The sequence below is a fragment of the Engystomops pustulosus genome, chromosome 1 (genome assembly GCF_040894005.1).
Source record: "Engystomops pustulosus chromosome 1, aEngPut4.maternal, whole genome shotgun sequence".
In the NCBI taxonomy this organism is placed as follows: domain Eukaryota; kingdom Metazoa; phylum Chordata; class Amphibia; order Anura; family Leptodactylidae; genus Engystomops; species Engystomops pustulosus.
Window position 1 is genome coordinate 68926723 of NC_092411.1, and position 15496 is coordinate 68942218.

A 15496-nucleotide genomic window follows, 5' to 3' on the forward strand; every position below is an offset into this window, starting at 1 on the left:
ATCAGTGTAGCTACATAATTCTCAAGGTATGTTTGCTTCATATTGCATAAAAGCAAATGGTAGATTTCCTTTAACTTACAACATGATTCTGTCATGCATTGATAATAGACTTGTTCTTTGTGCTGGTCACTTACAAGAGCACAAAGGAGGGGACTGAGAGTTGACAAGGAACGTCTTTCTTTTTTTTGTTTTTCAATGCATCCAAACCAAAGCAAACCCTGGTACTTAGAACAGAATTCTGTTAAGGTGCAGGGTAACTTAAAACATACATTTATATTGTAATGCAAATGCTCAGAAATGTCAGAAAGACCTATTTGCAAACCAGCTGTTACGGACTACTTCAACCGGTCTTTAGTGAAAATTAGGTCTCTGGTGACAGGTTCTCTTTAGCTTCCACTTGACTAGAATTGCTTAGCTTTTGAATATTTTGAATGGTGGATAGAAATAAAAACCCATAACATTGCATAGGGAACCACTCACCTGCAAGTGATGTTGTGGTATCTAATAGATTAAAGGGCCTGCAGTCAGGAGAGTCCACACTTCTTGTGTTTTCGATAATTTTAGAGAAGTCAAATGCCAAATTGGCAAATGTACTTAAATGGCGTGTGCCGCTAAAGGTGATGTTGTCCATGGCAGGAATCTTTCAGCTGCAAATCTACATCACAATCTGTGTGTTTTTATGTACAGATTCATTGCAGGTTTGTCTTTTACATAAAATGTATGAATTTCACAGATTTTCTGTAACATAAACATGAAAATGGCTAAAGCTCTAATGACAGGATCAGGCATGTACTATGGTAGAGGAGTGTAAATTGCCTCTTAGAACCACGGAAAGAAATTTAGAGATTGCAGAGACCATGTTATGTTTGATCCCTTTTAAAGGGTTTTCTCAAGTATTTTAGTTAGCCCCTATCTACAGTATAGGGGGCTGATTAGTGAGGGTCTCACTGCAGCGACTCCCAGTGATCACAAGACTGGTGCCCCAAGCCCTCTTCAGAACAGTATCTTGAAGCTCTTCAGAACATTTTGTCCATAACTAAATCTCATTGGTTATACTATAATACCATCACTTTAAAGAACTTTTGTCTATATGTAGTGGCATAGAATTGTCTAATGTCCACAAGGAATTCGCCTTAACCCCATCAATCCAGTTCAGCATAATCATTAAGCCATTGTTTGACTCCTTCAATGACATGGTATCGACAAGCAACCTGGAGGAGTTGTACAGTACGACCCTCGAATGGCTAGATCAGCATTGCTCCCTCCCATCTTTGAGGCCCAGTAAGTGCAATGTACCTTGAATAATACTGTGTCTTTCTAAAGTTTTCTAGTCTAGATTACCAATGCCTTTTTATCTTTAATCTTCTCCAAGTGGTCCTGAAGACATTGCGCTATCTGAGTACTACAACATCCATCTTATCTGATCCATTAAGTTTGCCGGAGCAAGCCAAGCAGGCTGTCACGAAGAACAGTAAGACTTGATGAATGATGGACTTATCCATACATGGAGAGAAAGCTTGTGCTGTTACCCTGCATTGCTCACTGTGAGACAACTTTCAGCACCCTGTCTGAGCATCCACGCTGAAGCAACCAGTGATTGGACATAATGCATTCAGGGAATCCCTGTCTTGGTGATTTTATTCCGGCATCTCTTCAAAGGGCAGAAGCGGCTGGAAACTTCCTGCACCGTTTACTACAGCAAAAAAAGATGAAGCTGATGCCAGAAATTCAGAAACCGTCAAAGGGAATACATTATTGTGATGTAATTTATAAAGATTTTTGTTTCATAGAACCCTGACCGCCTATAAATTTTAAGTGTTTTGTTCTTTAAAGCTTTAGCAGTCCTAATATAGTATCGGAGATGAAAGGAGAACTCCCACAAGTTTTATAACTTATCCCCTTATTCAGGTTCAGATTAAATGGAATGTGAAGGGTTCGAAAATCATGGCTGCTTCCTTCCCAAACCAGTACTGCATATGTCCTTTGGTTGTTTGTAATACTATTATCCAGTACCATTCAGGTCACTTCTTGTGGACAGGTGTGATGCTGTTTTTGAGAAAAGCGGCTAAGTTTTTCCTTTTTGCAACCCATCACTAGGGGCTAAAAAGTCTGTCCCTGGATCCTAATGGCAGTACTGTTCCATATTCTCATGGGGTCTCACTGGACCTTACAGTATGCAACCAGATCTTTTTCTTATATTGTCATACCTTTGCTAGTACCTCTGCTTGCTTGCTGAACAACCCAGCGCTCATGTTGTTTAACCCTGAGCTGCCAAATAACCGTGCCATAGACATCTGCATCGATGTTCTTCTTGCACTAATAATTTAGGTGTCACTTTTTTTTTTTTTTTTATAGAACTTGTTGGTGTTTTCCTTTACTGCATTTCAGTAACTAAGAACGAACGTCTTTCAGTATTATTGAGAAATGCCCTTTAAGCTTTTATGTTACTTCTTAATTGACTCAGGTTTTGCCTGTTTAGGTTTTAGAATCAATTTTTGTTGACATATTATACTGCAAAATTGTATTCTTGCTGAACTTTGTGGTATAGAAGCTGTTCGGCATTCACACTGATGCTGGAAACTGAAGACTTGCAGAGGTTTCTATCAAGGCATAAGAAGAGTTGGTTTCATGTTACAGAACATTATTATAGATGTTTTCACACCAGGCAAGTGAGAACAGACTTTTTTTGGAGAAACTTTTGCCAAATGTTTCCCTGGTGAAAGTACAGCTTCTTTAATTGTATTCAAAATCAAAAAAAGTCTTGTAATGTTTTTTAAGATATCGGGCACCTAACTCCCCCAATATCCAGTACATTGGTAGGCATGTCAGACCCTGGTTCACTTCAGCCTTCATTCTATTAGACCATGACTGCTGGATGTGGTAAACCTACCTCCTGTACTGGTCTAAATTTGCTTTTACAGTAAGAGACTACTGAAATACAGAACAAACCCCTAAGGTCCTTTTAGGGTCTTTTTAATGAACATCTACCACCATGATCAAGGATTGTAAACCAAGCACTCTGACATACTAGTGTGTGCCCCCTCTGCCAGGATCTGCTCTTCTTTTAGTTGCTTCTGCCCTGGTTTTTAACAAAAAAAAGCTGTAAATTATGCAAATGAGCCCGAGGGACTCCAGGCTCCATAAACACCTATGGAGCCTGAAGCGCCTCAGCCTCATTTGCATAATTTTAAAGCCCCTTTTATTAAAACAAGGGAATAATTAGCTTAAAGAGTGGATTCTGCCAGGAGGTGCTCAAACACTAGTATGTAAGTGTGCTTGGTTTACGATCCTTCATCCTGCTGGTGGATGTCCTTTTAAGTTGTCATAGCTAAAAACAATTGTCACAAATGTTTGTTCCATTTAAAAAGAACTCATAAGTCTTCCCTGTAAAACGTGGAATATTCTCTCAAAGAGCGTGCATTTCATTGCACAATGCAAGAATATTTTCAAGACCAGGTTGTTTAAGTTCCTGGTGCTCCAATTCTATGTGACCTTTTTAGATTTGTCCATTTTGAGCTTTGTTTCATTCAAAACCCAATTCATAATTTATGTAAATTAAAGGAAGATTTTATTTAAACTTCCTCTTTTTGTACTTTGCAGTGTTTCAAAGGATAAAGCAACTGTCTGAATGGCCCTTGGTCTTTAATAAAAACAAAACTTTTCATTATACAGTATAGTTTGAAGAACTCAGTGTTACACCTATTTAAAGGGGTTATCTGGGTTTTAAAAATTTCTTATGGCCGGGCCGGGGAGGGCTATTTAAACATAATAAACATGTACTTACCTCGTCCGGTGCTGCCAATGTCCCGTGCTGCGGCCGGTCTTCTCTGCGCGCCGGTCTCATTACAAGGGTGCACAGGGAGCTTCCGGACGGCCGGAAGCTCCCATCTGACACCATCTCCCAGCGCTTACAACGCTGAGAGATAGGGATGGATAGGAGGAGCCGTCCACATCGCGGACCGGAAGCTCCCTGTGCGCGGCTTCCGTGCCCCTGTAAACAAACAGGGGCACGGATTGAAGGGACCGCGGCGCGGCCATAAGAAATTTTTAAAACCCGGATAACCCCTTTAAGGGCTTGTATGAGATTGAAAAAAGGTGGGTTTATTTTTGTTTTTCTTAATGTTTCAGCTTCTTGCCTGTGTCTCGTATTTCGCCCCTTTCTAAAAACAATAGATGGCGGCATACATGAGAATTATATTACTAGTCAAGCGGAAGAGGATTTTCGGCACTGTGATTTAATATTCCTAATTTTTGACGTCCATTAAAAAATACAAGATCTATGACAAGTTACAGGAAAATACTCACTCTTGGTCTAGGAATGAGAATTACATTCCTAATATTTTTCCACTTTAAAGAGAATTTCCCACCTACAGTGCTTATCTTTTTCTTTTGCAGTATAGGGGATGAATGATTTCTGGTGGTTTGACCACTGGGGTTCACAGTAGTAATGTTTATCTCTAGGAGCCCTATGAGAATGTAGTGGTAATATCCCTTGTGTGAACGTCTCCCAATTCAATAACATTATAGTTATGGAGCTTCCAAAATCAGTCAATCCCAGGGTAGTTTACTCAGTGGTAGACATGGGCATCAACTGCTTTATTCACATGGGGCACTGTGCCTTCCCCTCCTTCATTGTTTTATTACTGGTGTTATATAAGCTCAAGTTTAAATGAGTTCTCCAGACTTGGCTTTTACAACTTGCCCTTTTTTGTTATATACCATAAACTTGCACATGATCATTTTCTTTGCCTCCAGCCTTGGTATAACATGTGTTGGTTTTAATTTTGTGCAACAAATATTAAACCAACACCTTTTTTTTGTTTATTTTTTTAAAATAAACTTTGCTAATAATTGTGAGTGTCTCTGTGTTGTATGTGTGGATCATATCCGTAAGTGTAAAATATGTAGATTTACTAGCCACCCAATTTAAGAGATTGGCTTCAGAAAAGCCATTTTCCTTTTTTTTACAATACATTTTTTTTTTATGGGAATTCCCAATCCTAATGTCATGTTTTATAAGTCTTGGCACAGGGTCCTAAAGGTGTACACAATCATAAGCAGGCTATTACTTACTGATGGAAATTCTAGTCCAATGCATGGTTTAAATGTTTGACAGCAACAATAAAGCAATAAACATTTGACATTGAGTTGTTGTGTTGCATTCCATTTATCTAAATATTTGATAGTAGGGGGGGGGGTGAAGAGTTAAAATGACACACTGTTGATTTCATATGGTCAAAATATTCCAAAAGAGCCAAATCGACAACACTCAACTGTTGACCTGATGTCATAATAATAAAATAATAGGGCTCTAGAGAACTTGAGCCCGCAGCCCATGTTCATTGCCGAAGGCCAGTTACATGTGAGCCTGTGCACGTGCCGTGCTGATTCCTGTGGCACAGATACTGCTGGGGACAGAACTCCTTACATGATGCCGATCTATGGTATGTGGAGATTTTTTACTAAACTGCAGCACCAACATCCACCCAGCCATCTGCAGCACTGTTCTAGAACAGTGATTTTCAACCAGTGTGCCGTGGCACACTACTGTGCCGCGACACATGGTCGGGTGTGCCGCGGGGAAAGTTCCCCAAACTATGTTGCCCCCCTGTGTTTTGTTTCCCAGCAATGCGCAGCGATGCGCAGTCACGGCTTCTTACAATGTAGGAGACGTGTACAATAACACATGCTCAAGCTTTGAACCTCGCACGACAAAATGACTTCACCGAGGCTGGCGCATCATCCTGAGAGCGGAGAGACTCTCGCATTTGCCCACCGCCAAGGTAATGCCCGCCAATAATGCTGACTATATGAGCTTTTGCCTGAGTATATGAACTGTTGGCAGAATACTCAGCATATGAGCTGGTACTTTTAGTACTCCAGCAGTATACTGCATATAACAATGAGAAATGTAAAATGAGAAATACTAAAGTCTTGAGGCTCATATGCTCATATGCTGAGTATATGAGCTTGCACTTGTACTCTGGCCTCATGGCCATAGTACTTCTCATTGTACCCCTTTATTTTGCAGTGTATGAGCCACATAATAATCAGCACCTGAGGTAGAAGAAAAAGCAGCAGCACTCCGTTTTCCTGGTTCAGGAAATATTTATTCACATGTGCTGAACCAGGAAAACGTAGAAGAGAAAGCAGCAGCACTCCCTCTAAGCAACTGTGTCTTGGGTCAGACCAACGCAGTCGGTACCCACACGGATTGAATCCCCTTTGTTCCCCACAGTGCTGCCTACCTGTTCTACGCTTGCTAATAATCAGCACCATATACTAAAAACAGGGAGAAACTGCGAACTGTTGAGGAAGAGCTTCGTGTGTGTCTTTCCACCATTCCTGCCAGGATATCCCTTTTGTGTTTATCGAAACAGGCCCAGGTTTCACAATAAGTGAGTAAAATAAATTTAGAATCTATATTATTAACTATATGTATAATATGGCTGTTTTAGTGTCATTTTGTGCTATTTTGGTTGGTGGTGTGCCCCAGGATTTTCTAAGTATAAAAAGTGTGCCGCGGCTCAAAAAAGGTTGAAAATCACTGTTCTAGAAGATCGCACAAGTGCTGTAGAAACCCAACTCTCTGTTTATCAATTTCCAAAACTCCTACTATATTAAATGGAGTAGCAGTACACATGTGTGAGCTAGCACTCCATTCATTCGTGAGAATTGGCCCTAGCATTCAGCACCCATGAATCAGCTATCATATGGAAAACAGCCTATAGTTTTGGGTCTTTTGCATTCTGCTCATACATACATCGCCCTTTGAAGACTGAGACTGCTTCATTGTGTTGATGGCACGTATTCACCGCAGATAAACTAAAGCTAGTAGTAAATGGAGGTCCAACTTAAAGGGGGACAAATAATAAATACTTCCCCCCCTTTGGCTCCTGCTTCCCATACTACTAATACTTCTGGTTTCAGGACCTGTGTGTAAACGGAAATTTTGTGGAGGTTACTGTGTCTGCTTCATCTAACGAGTGGCCTCCTCTGACAAGAGGACAACAAGAAAATTCCCTTGGACAATTGAATTGACATTCCATCCATGGAGGCCATTCATGGGATGTAGCTGGTTTTGTGACCCTATGAATTTTCCAGTCGGGCCTAGGATCCAAAAAAAGTATAGAGTGATGCAGGGGGTTGCCTTGGCCCACTGGAGGTTTTATGAATGAAAACACTTTTAAGATAATAAAGCTGGCGTGGCATATATAAAGATTTCAACGTTTAGGTGTATTCTATTTCTTTCATAATACCAACATCCAACACGTTAACAACCTAAAGTATGTATATGTGTGTATATATATATACACACACACACACACACACACTCGCCACTTTATTAGGTACACCATGCTAGTAACGGGTTGGACCCCCTTTTGCCTTCAGAAGTGCCCCAATTCTTTGTGGCATAGATTCAACGAGGTGCTGGAAGCATTCCTCAGAGATTTTGGTCCATATTGACATGATGGCATCACACAGTTGCCGCAGATTTGTCGGCTGCACATCCTTAATGCGAATCTCCCGTTCCACCACATCCCAAAGATGCTCTATTGGATTGAGATCTGGTGACTGTGGAGGCCATTTGAGTACACTGAACTCATTGTCATGTTCAAGAAACCAGTCTGAGATGATTCCAGCTTTATGACATGGCGCATTATCCTGCTGAAAGTAGCCATCAGATGTTGGGTACATTGTGGTCATAAAGGGATGGACATGGTCAGCAACAATACTCAGGTAGGCTGTGGCGTTGCAACGATGCTCAGTTGGTACCAAGGGGCCCAAAGAGTGCCAAGAAAACATTCCCCACACCATGACACCACCACCACCAGCCTGAATCGTTGATACAAGGCAGGATGGATCCATGTTTTCATGTTGTTGACGCCAAATTCTGACCCTACCATCCGAATGTCGCAGCAGAAATCGAGACTCATCAGACCAGGCAACGGTTTTCCAATCTTCTGTCCAATTTCAATGAGCTTGTGCAAATTGTAGCCTCAGTTTCCTGTTCTTAGCTGAAAGGAGTGGCACCCGGTGTGGTCTTCTGCTGCTGTAGCCCATCTGCCTCAAAGTTCGACATACTGTGCGTTCAGAGATGCTCTTCTGCCTACCTTGGTTGTAACGGGTGGCGATTTGAGTCACTGTTGCCTTTCTATCAGCTCGAACCAGTCTGCCCATTCTCCTCTGGCAACAGCAAGGCATTTCCGCCCACAGAACTGCTGCTCACTGGATGTTTTTTCTTTTTCGGACCATTCTCTGTAAACCCTGGAGATGGTTGTGCGTGAAAATCCCAGTAGATCAGCAGTTTCTGAAATACTCAGACCAGCCCTTCTGGCACCAACAACCATGCCACGTTCAAAGACACTCAAATCACCTTTCTTCCCCATACTGATGCTCAGTTTGAACTGCAGGAGATTGTCTTGACCGTGTCTACATGCCTAAATGCACTGAGTTGCCGCCATGTGATTGGCTGATTAGAAATTAAGTGTTAACGAGCAGTTGGACAGTTGTACCTAATAAAGTGGCCGTTGAGTGTATATATATATATATATATATATATATATATATATATATATATATATATATATATATATATATACAGGCTCCAGTCAGGCCAGCTCTGTAGTTAACTAACTAGTATAGTGACAGCTCATTTCTAGTCTTTTTTTTTTATTTTTTTTTTTATACATATATATTTACAATAATAAACTACAATAGTAATGCTATACTGAACACACACCACACACACACATTTATGTGCATGAGGACTATCACGCAAACTAAAACTTAATAATGCAACAACTAATGCTTGTTATTATATACCAGATTTTCCACCGCATAATTTTATTCCCAACTTTTCCTGTTAAAATATAGAGTTTGGGGTAGTCTTATATGGCAAGTATATCCCAATGTATTTGTATACAAATCCTTCTTGGATTGGCCAGCATTCCCTGTCTCCATCCCTCTGACCCATCCTTGTATCCTACTATACCTAATTCTATGCAGATCTTCTGTGCAGTGAGTGGGTGCCTGACCAGTAAGATGTCCCATTATTGAAGCAAGATGCAGGCGTCAGAGATGTAAAAAACATCTGTGATCAGATAGTCACGCCTCTTCACCCAGTAAACAGCTCTCCACATCACTGCTCATCAGTTTGAAAATCCGGCACACCCAACAGCCAGCGATAGCTGTCGTGCACTTACGCATGCACCTATAAAGAGGTTGGGGGGGGGGGGCGTGCAGGCTGAGGAGCTCTGGGCCATGCGGACAGGTTGGTTGGCCCACCAGAGTGGCTAGGGAGAGCTTGACAGGATCCTAGAGCTCTCCCACCTCCTTGACTAGAAATCTATAAGGAATAAAAGTCATTTTTTAAAAATGCAGCAGCACAGAAAACCCCCCAGAAAAAAAATTATGGCACCATAATGTACAAAGTATGTACAAAAAAAACAAAAACAAAAATTGTTCTGATGTAGGTACACACCTCTTAGGAGTAATATCAAAGACCAAGCAAAAATCAGATGTGTACAAAAAAAAATATTTTATTAAATTTATGCAAGATGTGTACAGGATTAAAAACATCTTAAAAGGAAAGGATGATGAACCAAACAACCCGTTGAAGAATGACACATAAAACCGGAATGAATAACAATAGGCAACAATAATCAGTACAAAGTGGCAGCAGAAAATTTACACTAGTAAAGATCACACCAGGTCCAGACCACTAAGGGAATACATTTTCCCTCCAGAATTACCATAACCGGGGAGAACCAGATCCTTATGAGTTATGGGAAATTGTGAGATCGCTAAATATTATAGGTCCATTAAACGTCCTTCCCAGTAATGGAAAATAGACAGCTCCTGTAGAACAGGATAAAACCCATGACTGTGGAGGACCCGATCCCTCTGAGTTATGGAATTTAGTCACAACTATAGATGAGCGAAGCCAAAGTGTAGGGTGTCCCCTAGTCAATCATAGCCTTGGCTAGTTGTTAGGGACATTCATTTGCCGGATTGGTAGGCAATTCAGCAATATGTCTGTTTCAGGAAGCACCCTGAAACAGAAATGCTGAACCTGAACCTATTCTTCAGGTCCACTCATCTCTCTGCTGCTGGTATAGTTGGATCATCTAAGAGAAACCAGCACTGATTGGCTGAGGCTCAGTTACGATTATGCTTCTGTACACCTCTGCTGGGCTCTCAAATAGCATGGAGATCCTGAAGTGTGGGGGAATAAATCTGGCACCTGCGGAGCATGGAAGCTGTCTGCACAGAAGTTACTGGCAGCTTCCATATATCAGTGAAGAGCCAGCTCCGTTTCCTAGGGACACAGAGTTAAAATATGGATAGTGATCTAACCAGCACACAGGTCTGTTTCCAAAGATCAAGAATGTCTGTGTCTGGGGGTGCAACACCCCTGCCGATGCAATCAATGAGTCTGATCACCTCAGTGAGACCTCCAGTGTGTATAAATGGTAACTCAGCTTGTAAATATCTGCCTAGGAAGCAATGCTGTTTATTGTTGACAGTTGACCAATAACATGCGCTGTTGATAACTTGTAATTGTATATGTCACAAAGGTGACAAAGGTGACAAAGGTGAGGTATCAGGAAACATGGCCTGCAGCCACCAAACCCCTGCAGGACTCTGAGCTATCAACCAAAGCCTGCCTAGGAATACTGCATAGCAGGTCCCCATCTCCAGCCTGAAGCTATCTATACCAGGCTGCGAGCATCCTGCCCCAAACATCTGACCAGCAACCTTGAACCAGCTGTTATCTGCAGTTGTGGCAGTTGCCGTGTTCTGGAATAAAGAAAGTGTAAGTTCATGGTTGACGTCCCAACGTTAGCAGCGTGATCCCTGCTTAAAGCTGCATAACATCAAGGGTGCCCCATTTACTATCACCCTACACCTATATCAGGAGTGCCACAGGGCCAACTATCACACATCTGCAGCATCTCCCTCTTTTCTTGCAAATCTACCTGCCGGATACCTGCCCGGCATGGATGTTCCCAGCGACCATGACCCAGGCAAGCGCCAGGTCGCGCTCTACCAGTCACTCTGGTACCAAAGGGAATTCAGCTACCCCCAAGCCCAAAAAGACTTTGCCCCGGTGAGGAATATTGCAGGGGCTAAGACTGAGACAATTTTTTCGAAACCACGCTTACTTTCCAGCCTCATGTAGCAAAAACATATCTGCTGTGTTTCATTATACTGTTCTTCATAGCTCTAGCAAAAAGTGTGTAATCATTGTCACTCTGGTGTTTCTACAAATGCTTCTAACATCATCCACAATTTAGGCTGTGTAGATTATAAGGTGTGGCTATGGTCACACGTGACAAGAAAGCTGCAGATACAAAAGAGCTTTTAAAACTGGCTAAACAGGATATTATGTGGTTACCAAGCAACAGAATGCCATCTCCAAGCACCAAAGAATCCCAGACATGTGTTCTCCATTCCAGCAGTGTTGTAATGGTGGCTACACTGGGCTGAGTTGTCATCATGGATCATATCACTGTATCTGAGGTTCTGAGGCAGCAGCTGGAAGCACTGTGCTTGCAATCATTCCCCTGTGGTAGTGGAAGATGGGTAAAACCTTTATTTGTGATGTCTTTATGATTGATTTTTTTTTTATCAGGCTATGGCTTGTTTTTACCTTTTCATGCAAACAGACAATGTTGATACATGTAAAGAAATACTGGAAATGCTATAGAAGCCAGATACTCAAAGGGTCTTTTAAGGTAGAAGAATACATCAAGGACTTTTTGATGTATGTTTTTACATGCAGTTTTTTAACACCATGAGTAGGCATGGATCATAAAAGATGACAAAGCATTGATGAGAGATGGTATAGATGTTTTTTAAATTCCATTCATAATTTGGGCTTCAAAAGTTGCATGTAAAAACCCTATTAGATTAACCATGTGTTATACTTTGGCTTAGAATAAGTCGCACTTGGCAGCTGCGAAGAGAAGTCATCCAAATACATATTGGGAGGACAGTGATCCAGAAGAGGAGAGCCAGGACACTCTACAAGATCTCCTAAACCAGCAGAACTCACCATGGGAACATGAAGACAAGAACAATTCTGAATTTCAAAACTTGAGGGTACTAGCAGTCAGATGTCCAGAAAACATAACTGAAGAGTTCATCTTCTCTTACTTCAAACAGCTCAGAGTAGTTGATAAAGAGGTAGGTGGAAATGTGGCTGATGTTTCCTAAACACAAAGATTTTATTTTATGACCTCTAGACTGTTTGGGGTTTTTTTTTGTTTTTTTTTTTACGTTGTTTGTGTAGGTGGGACTTTCCGCCTTTAGAAACATATATATGGAAATCAAGGTCTAAACATGGATATTTTCTTTAAAGAAGGCCTATTACTAAATCCACCAACTACATTCTTCTAAAGAAACTGGCACAGTTAAAGTTTTTTTTCTATATCCCCCCACAGCTTCTGAGCAATCTGTGTTGTTCATTTTTCTACCTTCTACATTAATTAGGTTCTATACAGTTAGGTGGGATGTTCCTGTGTGAAGCTTATATCCTGTTACATGTCAGTGTAACAGTAGAGTCTTCAGAGCGTGGAGGGTCATAGAAAAAAATCTGCAACTGAATCAGTGGATGCAAAGAGTTGGTGGAGGTGGTCAAAGCTCCTCATTAACTAACTCATTTTTACTAACTGTTGGTTGTTTCTACCTAATTTACTTCACCTGTATTTAGCTGTCCACTGCTCCATTGTGAGTGGAGGTGGACTCCTTTAGTCTCCTGCACCCAGTAGAATATTTTGTGCCACCATGATAGTTTGGCCTTTGGTCTGTTTCATTGCAATGTAGAGATGGAGCATGAGGAGAACTCTTTCAAGTAGTGGCAACTGTGGCCCAAAAGATCTTGTGTAACAAAAAGAGGGCTACAGAGTTCAATATGTGTCCTGGAAAGGATGAATTAATTATTTTCATGTGTTTACAAGCTGTCAATTGGAGAGAGTTTACATCAGATAGCATACATCTCATCTGGCAAGGTTTGTAAATATAAGCATGTTAGCACCAGTTCTCATTCGAGATCATACTAGACCTCATTATTAGTTGTCATTCTAGACCTTTTATTGTTGCTATTTTCTGTTTAACAAAGTGTATTGGGCAGACTACCGCTCTTGGTTTCCATAAATCAGCAGCCTTTGAACCCAGGATGCTTTCTATGTATTGGGGATCGTTTTGATAGGGATATTTGGGAGCCTCAAAAAAACTTACATGGGCTGTTTTCTCCGTTTCCGACACAAATTGTCAAGTAAACAGAATTTAAATCACTGTGGAGATATTTTGCATGAAATATTATTTGAGATCGGGATCACAATCTTATGACATGAGTTCTCAATGCATGCCTGTAAGTTACTTGTCTGATGAAGGAGAATTTCACAGAAACACTGCAAGAGATGATAGTATTACAGTAAATTTAGATAAACATTGAGATTCCTCAGTTGTTGATACTTGTTATTAAAATTGATGATAATTGCAAGCTTTTGAGATTACTCAGGACTCTTCATCAGACATGGTATAAGACACGATCTGAATAGAACACAAATTCTTACACAAATGGACACCGTATTGCCAAAGTTAATGGAAGAAAAAAAGTAAACACTAACGGCAGTAAATATTTTAGCACTTGGGTAAGATGGTTTTATTGTACCTTGAAATAGATCTGGTCCATGGCAGTGATGACCCAACCAAGTCTGTATTCATAATAATAATAATAATAATAATAATAAAATGCTAACTGTTGCTTTGATTCACTCTCGTCTAGACTACTATAACTCTCTACTAATCGGTCTTCGACTCACCAAACTCTCTCCTCTCCAATCGATTCTTAATGCAGCAGCCAGGCTCGTCTTTCAGACTAAACGCTTTACAGATGCCTCCAGTTCATGCCAGTCACTGCACTAGCTGTCTGTCTCCTTTCGAATACAGTTCAAAATAATAACCCTCATCCACAAAGCGTCTGTATAATGCTGCACCCCCCTACCTCTCCTCTCTTATCTCAGTCTATCACCCATCTTGTGCTCTTAGATCCGCCAGTGATCTTAGATTAACCTCTACCCTAGTCCGGACCTCCCACTTGCGTCTCCAAGACTTCTCTAGAGCTGCACCCATTCTATGGAAGGCTCTGCCCCGGACTATCAGACTAACACCTAGCCTCCAAAGTTTCAAACGTGCTTTTAAAACCCATTTCTTTAGGCAAGCCTATAACACTCGTTAACTGCATGAAGTTTTAACTCTTTTTTTTTACTAACCCGTTCTGTGTCCTCCTTCCATCTGTTATCCAGCAACCAGCAGGCACCAGGCTTCGCTGGAGTCCCATTCACCCTTGACTTTGTATATAAGATGACGGCTGATGACTGGGTCAATCGACAGTACAGGCGGTCCCCTACTTAAGGACACCCGACTTACAGACAACCCATAGTTACAGACGGACCCCTCTGCCCACTGTGACCTCTGGTGAAGCTCTCTGGATGCTTTACTATAGTCCCAGACTGCAATGATCAGCTGTAAGATGCCTGTAATGAAGCTTTATTGATCATTCTTGGTCCAATTACACCAAAAATTTTGAAACTCCAATTGTCACTGGGGCAAAAAAAAAAAATTGTCTAGAACTTCCATTATAAAATATACAGTTTCGACTTACATACAAATTCAACTTAAGAACAAACCTCCAGACCCTATCTTGTATGTAACCCGGGGACTGCCTGTACTTCTATGTATTATATTTTGTTCTATTCCCTTATGAAGAATGGCTGAACCATTATATATTATTTTACCTCTTGTGTCACCCCACTATTCTTGTGAGCAGGGCCCTCACTCCTATTGTTCCATACGAATGTTTGTGCTCTGTCATGTTTTATTATATTTGTATTTGTCCCTTATGATTTGTAAAGCGCTACGGAATATGATGGCGCTATATAAATAAAGATTATTGTAGTAGGGTAGTCCAGTCACTTCTCTCTATAATATATATATATATATATATATATATATATATATATATATGCACATATATATATATATATATATATATATATATATATATATATATATATTAACCAGGCCCAGAAGAGGAGCACTACAGAAACTATATATATGTGTAGTGCTGCATTTTTTTGGAATATATAAATATAATATATATTATAGAAGATCTTATAATATTTCATTATTACAAATGCTGTCTGAGTACCAATAGTATTATTATTGACTCAAACTAAGTGGACTATATTTACTAATTGACTAAGATGACTGGAGGTGGTTTTTTGAGGTACACATCTCTATTATGAGACCTTATTGCACGTCTCTTTTGTGTCTCTAATATGGTAAAGTTAGTTTTTGGATGCATAAATTATTTGGTTGCATAAATATAGGTTCATTTATAACCTTTATATTTCCTTTTTATAGTATATTAATACTCATTATACTTAGCAGCCAACCTATGTTCGTATGTATATAGTAGTATATA

At 40.5% G+C, this 15496-nt stretch overlaps 2 protein-coding genes across 3 annotated transcripts in view; both read left to right on the forward strand.

The window, feature by feature from the left end:
* MLXIP (MLX interacting protein) overlaps positions 1 to 5147 on the forward strand; it is a 42007-nt gene extending 36860 nt beyond the window's left edge. Inside the window, exons 16-17 of the mRNA XM_072143750.1 lie at positions 1152 to 1281; positions 1373 to 5147. Coding sequence (XP_071999851.1) covers positions 1152 to 1281; positions 1373 to 1482 — 240 coding nt within the window. The 3' untranslated portion in view covers positions 1483 to 5147. The remainder of the gene's footprint in view (positions 1 to 1151; positions 1282 to 1372) is intronic.
* A 6287-nt stretch (positions 5148 to 11434) lies between these two features.
* LRRC43 (leucine rich repeat containing 43) overlaps positions 11435 to 15496 on the forward strand; it is a 31916-nt gene continuing 27854 nt past the window's right edge. For both annotated transcript variants that reach the window (XM_072143769.1, XM_072143762.1), the window contains exons 1-2: positions 11435 to 11589; positions 11944 to 12192. In XM_072143769.1, coding sequence (XP_071999870.1) covers positions 11503 to 11589; positions 11944 to 12192 — 336 coding nt within the window. In that variant the 5' untranslated portion in view covers positions 11435 to 11502. The remainder of the gene's footprint in view (positions 11590 to 11943; positions 12193 to 15496) is intronic.